This window comes from Lampris incognitus, chromosome 8 (genome assembly GCF_029633865.1).
Source record: "Lampris incognitus isolate fLamInc1 chromosome 8, fLamInc1.hap2, whole genome shotgun sequence".
Lineage (NCBI taxonomy): Eukaryota > Metazoa > Chordata > Actinopteri > Lampriformes > Lampridae > Lampris > Lampris incognitus.
Genome location: NC_079218.1, coordinates 13,038,834 through 13,044,833, shown reverse-complemented (window position 1 = coordinate 13,044,833; position 6,000 = coordinate 13,038,834). Strand labels below are relative to the sequence as shown.

At 49.3% G+C, this 6,000-nt stretch overlaps 1 protein-coding gene across 2 annotated transcripts in view; it reads right to left on the bottom strand.

Moving 5' to 3' along the window:
- Window positions 1-2,366: 2,366 nt before the first annotated feature.
- Window positions 2,367-6,000, bottom strand: part of klf8 (Kruppel like factor 8) — a 109,379-nt gene continuing 105,745 nt past the window's right edge. For both annotated transcript variants that reach the window (XM_056284836.1, XM_056284837.1), the window contains exons 6-7: window positions 3,772-3,911; window positions 2,367-2,808 (exon numbers count right to left, since the gene is read on the bottom strand). In XM_056284836.1, the coding sequence (XP_056140811.1) occupies window positions 2,627-2,808; window positions 3,772-3,911 (322 nt within the window). In that variant the 3' untranslated portion in view covers window positions 2,367-2,626. The remainder of the gene's footprint in view (window positions 2,809-3,771; window positions 3,912-6,000) is intronic.

Here is a 6,000-nt window from a genome sequence, read left to right as displayed (position 1 = left end):
GTCCTCTACCACCTACTGGCTTCAGTACACCGCTTGGAACGACGCCGGCGCCATGTTGCATAATCAAGTTTCGCCCAGATTAGGACTTGAGGAAAAGCCCGCTTGAGACACGGACACCATTTAAACAGAGAGCGGGCGAATGGGGGTCTGTTCTGTTTCCATTCAGTGGATCCATCCAAAAACCGCCCATTTTTTAACGTCCGACAGGGAATATCAATGTATAAATACATCTGGAGGATTTCAACACTTAAGTACAAAATTCTTGAAAGAACGGGGGGGGGGATAGAAGATTTTCCTCATAGAAACAAAAGGGAGATAGGATTTTAAAAATGGAATGCTGAAGGAAAAAAAATCACATCCACGTATTGTAAACGACCCCCCCCCAAGAATTTCATGCAACTATAACGAAAACCTATCTGAAGTGCAGCGCTGTACCAGCTAAAATACTGGAAATGTCGAACTTGTAGCCGAAGCCTTTCTGATCTCTCTGTGCTGTCGAGGACTCGAGAATTCGGCGCCCCCTCTCCGCTGGTCCGACGGGAAACAAAACGCGGCACAACGAAGAGTTCCCAGATGAGCACGCAACCTTGAACTCTAGTTAGCCAACATGCCACTCCCAGAACGGCCATGCCAGACTTTCTCTATCACCGCTTCCGGTTTCGCCCTTTCAGATTGACTTCGATGATTAAGGCTCAACAGGCAAGAGGTAAAAACGACGACCGGTGCCCAGAACACACACTCGTAGAAATCTACCGGTCTGATTATATGTTTGTCTCGAGACACGCGTGCACGCGCACACACGCGCACACAGAACGAGGAACGCGTCCCTAATCCCTGCGCGTGTTTTTGCTTGTGATCTCAGTCGTCTTATTTTTTCGTCTTAACTTTCACAGCTTCGGAAATCAAACTAAAAGATCCGAAATCGATAAAAAAAGTGAGGAGAAATCGTTTTTTGTTTGTTTTGGGTTTTTTTTTATAAGGGAAAACAAATGAACTAATGAACTGAAAGCCTTAAAGTTCTTTAGCAAGTTAATACACGACAAATAAACACAAATACTGCAATTACACAAGTCAGGGAGGGCCGTGTATAGCGCGCGCGCGCGCGGGGGAGGGGGGTTGCGTCATGCAAACAATTATGATTTGATGCTGAAATGAAAAAAAAAATCAACTGAATCTTTTAGAAAGTTCACAGTCTTGTAGCTCCCTGTGCAAGACGGGGGTCAGGGGTCAGAGTGTGGGGGGGAAGGGGGGGTATTAGACAGTAAACAGTAAAACAAAACAAAAAAAAGACCTTAAGACCTCGCCCGCTGAGAGATGGTTGCCGAGGAGACGAGGCACGTATCCATGTTTAGTGGGGACGTGACGGCACTTCAGCTAACCCGCAATAAGGCTCGGCACGTGCGCGCACAGACACACACACACACACACACACACACAATCACAAACGCACACACCCAAGCATGCACGCCCCCATATGTAGCTTTGCATCACTCATTTCATAGATCATTTCCGCCGAGGTTGTGTTTTCCTGTTAAAACGTTGCCTCCAAGAATGCACGATATAGGATTCTTACTGGAGGACGTTTCTAGATTGTAATTCCCACTCGTCGCCATCTAAGGGAGCGTGGTCTGCACGCCTTCTCGCCCAAGCGTTATAACCTTCTTCTTTCTCTCCTTTAAAATTCAATGCACTGTGGTGACCCCGCTTTTGTGTCATCTCCATACACACCATCTGTTTACATCGCGACCCTGGATACACACACACACACACACACACACACACACACACACACACACACGTAGCTGGCTACGCGGTGGGTCGCAGAACAACAGCCGCCCGCACCCCTAGAAAAACTGACATTAGAAAATGTTCAAAAGAAAATGACAAGCATGATATCCCTCTCTCAACTCCTCCTCCCAGTCTGCTTCTCCTTTGTTGTGGCCCTCCTCCTCCTCCTCGTCGTCCTCCTCCTCCACGCTGTCCCCTTAATAGGAGGTAACAAATCTGAGGAAGGATGGAATAGATGGATGGATGGATGGATGGGTAGATGAGTGGAAGGTTGGATGGAGCCATGCCATTTTATGGTTCGAGTGTCTCTCGAGCTGTGCGGCTCGTCTGGCTGTGTCTGTCTCTGTCCGGGTCGGAGTCGGGAGGACGCGCTCTGCTTTTGTAAACGCCACCAGAACAACCCGGCAACAGGCCCGGTACCACACACACACACACACACGCACACACACACACACACAGGCGTCGACACTCATACCGACATGTTCACAATGTTTCTATTATGTCAGTCTCCTTCTGCCGCAGTGCCCCTCCTCCTCCTTTCAAAGGAGGAGAGAAAAGAGAGGAGGAAGAGGGGGAGGAAGAAGTTAGCCCTCACTCCGGAGTTGCTCTCCTCTGCGGTAAAGTCCTGAGCGGGCAGGCAAGCAGGCGGAGGGGTTCTGAAAACAGGAAGCAGGGTGAGCACTGGCACGCGACGTGCTGGGCACCTTTTTCGTTTTGCTTTTTCAAATCCTCTAAGAGGCCTGGGAGGCGGGGCTACGGGGGTCGAAGGTCAAGGCGGGTGGGTGGTTTGGTTGCGGGTGTGCGTGTGCGTGCGTGCGGGTGGTCAAGCGTCGGGAGGTCACATCATGACGTGGCGTCGGCGGTGCAGGGACAGGTGGTCGGAACGGGAGAAGGAGCGGTCGCACTCGGTGCAGCGGAAGGGCTTGATGCCCGTGTGCTTGCGGAAGTGGCGGGTCAACTCATCGGAGCGGGCGAAGCGCCAGGTGCAGCCCTCCCAGGTGCAGTGGTACGGCTTCTCTCCTGGAGGGGCAGAACACACGGCAGGGGGCAGAAGAGGAAAGACAGACAGAAAATTATTCCATGAACGAATGGTCAGATGTATCGTAAACGAGCTTCTTCACTTTCCAGGGTGAACTTAGATGATCACACAACCCCTGATCACACAACCCCTGATCACACAACCCCTGATCACACAACCCCTGGACATCTTTTTTATATCCGCCTCAACCGAATCCAGACTCAACTGAACCCAGACTCGACCAAACCCAGACTCGACCAAATCCAGGCTCAACTGAACCCAGACTCAACCGAATCCAGGCTCAACCAAATCCAGGCTCAACCGAATCCAGACTCAACCGAACCCAGACTCGACCGAACCCAGACTCGACCAAATCCAGGCTCAACTGAACCCAGACTCGACTGAATCCAGACTCGACCGAATCCAGACTCAACTGAACTCAGATTCAACTGAACCCAGACTCAACTGAACTCAGATTCAACTGAATCCAAACTCAACCGAACGCAGACTCAACTGAACTCAGACTCAACCGAATCCAGACTCAGCCAAACCCAGATTCAACCGAATCCAGACTCGACCGAACCCAGACTCGACCGAACCCAGACTAGGCTGAACCCAGACTCGATTGAACCCAGACTCAACTGTATCCAGACTCAACTGAATCCAAACTCAGCTGAACCCAGACTCAACTGAACTCAGACTCAAATGAACTCAGACTCAACCGAACCCAGACTCAACTGAACCCAGACTCAACCGAATCCAGACTCAACTGAACCCAGACTCAACTGTATCCAAACTCAACTGTATCCAGACTCAACTGTATCCAAACTCAACTGTATCCAGACTCAACTGAACCCAGATTCAACTGAATCCAGATTCAACTGAATCCAGACGTGGACATACGCGGTCTTTCTTTGCGTAACCTGGTGGTCTGTCTGTGTGTCTGACTGCTGAGCAGCTCTTACCGGTGTGTATCCTCCGGTGGGCTTTGAGGTGGGAGCTCTTGGTGTAAACTTTTTTACAGCCTTCATAGTCACACATGTGGATCCGCCTCCTTTTGATGTCTGGTGAATCAGGATCAACTGGCTCAAAGTCAATACCCGACCTGATAAACAAAGAGAAAGAAATAATGAAAAATAAGTGAGAGGGAGGAGAAGAAAGGGGGGAGATATAAAGTGGAAGAGTGTCTTCCCCACCCCCCACAATTTATGTTCAATCTGACCTACAGTCGTGGTTCTCAACTGGAGGAGCTGCAGCCCACTAGAGGGCCTACGTGAACCCACAAGTGGACCACCCAGGGGACCCACAAGATGATGGAGAATAATTGAAAAATATTGAAAAAATGATAAATCGTTTAAAATCAATCTATGGTTACTAAGACAGTGGGGGCAGCAGTGGGTCAGAGGCAGAGCAGGTTGTCTGGTAACTGGAGGGTTGCGGTTCGATCCTCGGCTCCTCCTCGCAAAAATGTGGAGGTGTCCTTGAGTAAGACACCTAACCCTTAACTGACCCCAATGATCTGGTTGGCGCCTTGCATGGTTGACACCGCTGTCAGAGTGTGTATCTGTGTGTGTGTGTGTGTGTGTGTGTGTGTGTGTGTGTGTGTGTGTGTGTGTGTGTGTGTGTGTGTGTGTGTGTGTGTGTGTGTGTGTGAGGCATTTCATTGATTGTAAAGTGCTTTGAGTGGCTGTTGCAGCTAGAGGAACACTGTATAAAATGCAACACATTTACCATTTAAGACGACATAAAAAGACGTATCAGTTCATATCCGCATGTATAATAACACCTAGACAACATATTGCCCTATTAATTCACATTTCAAACCCCGATGAAAGATTAGGGACGTTACGGCCCACAGAGCTCTGACCATATTTTTTCACAGCAGCATGTAACCTTGGCCAAGTTTTAATGTGTCCACCAAAACAAATTTCAGCTGATCCAGAGCTCAAAATAAATAGTAAATTTAAAAAAAATCAAATCCAACTAACTCATTTTATGACCCCTTTTAAAAGTAACAAGTGACTGCTGAGTAGCATTCACTGTTACGTCATGAAAAAATGTCTGCAGTGCCAAACTCTGCATTTTAGAAACTATTTTTAATTATGTTTCAGGAAATGTGGACTCCTTTCATGTTATATTGTCACTACGCAAGTTAGGCCACAGCAAAAAGCCCTTCTGTCATATCCGACAGTACGCGTGTGAGCCAGCGCTGCAGATGCTGCTGTGCTAAACGCTCCTGCATAACAGGCGCATTTGTCTTCAAGAGGGGCGATCCATCCATCCATCCATCCATCCATCCATCCATTATCCAAGCCGCTTATCCGAATTCGGGTCGCGGGATGCTGGAGCCCATCCCGGCAGTCATTGCGCGGCAGGCGGGGGAGACACCTTGGACAGGCCGCCAGGCCATCACAGGGCCAACTTTTTCATCACTTGTCCAAATAAGCTAAGCTAGGTGAAAGAGGCACAAGCAAAGATAAACTAAGTCAAAGTAAACCTTTAACTGTCAGTTAAACTAATGTAGCCGGGTGGGAAAATGTGATTGTAATTAGTAACGCCACCAGATGGCACTGTTTCGATTTGGGTAACCCCCTGTGACCCTTTAGTCGACTGGTTAGCACAGTGGCCTGCCCGGGTTCGATTCCCGGCTGCCCCCTGAATTCACTAAAATATTTTATTCTCAGCTAAACTAAAGTCAGTTCAACTCTTACTGACTGACAGTCAAAGTAAGAGGGAAGATATCAATCATGGCTCATGTAGTGTGCACACGTGTGAGCTCCAGTGACGCTTCTCACCTGGCAACTGTAGGCAGGTGAGAAGCTTCACTGGAGCTCGTGATATTTCAGTCTCGTGTAACGTGCTTGGATGAATAGACTCGCTAGCCCTTGGCTAACGGATCGGACCCTTTAGTCGACTGGTTAACGTAGTCGCCCGTGGTGCGGGAGACACGGGTTCGCGTCCCGGCTGCGGCGGTTCCCGGGCTGCCCCCCCCCCCCCGAATTCACTACACTTGCTCAAGGGCAGCAGTTTTCAACCATATTTTCCTCCAAGGTCGTCCAGTATACAAGATACACCCCGCCCCCCGCCCCCCACCACCACCACCACCAACACACACACACACACACACTACACAAGCCATGATACTGTCCCTGCTGGAATTTCACAACGAAGACAAAAGCGCGTGTTACCCAGAC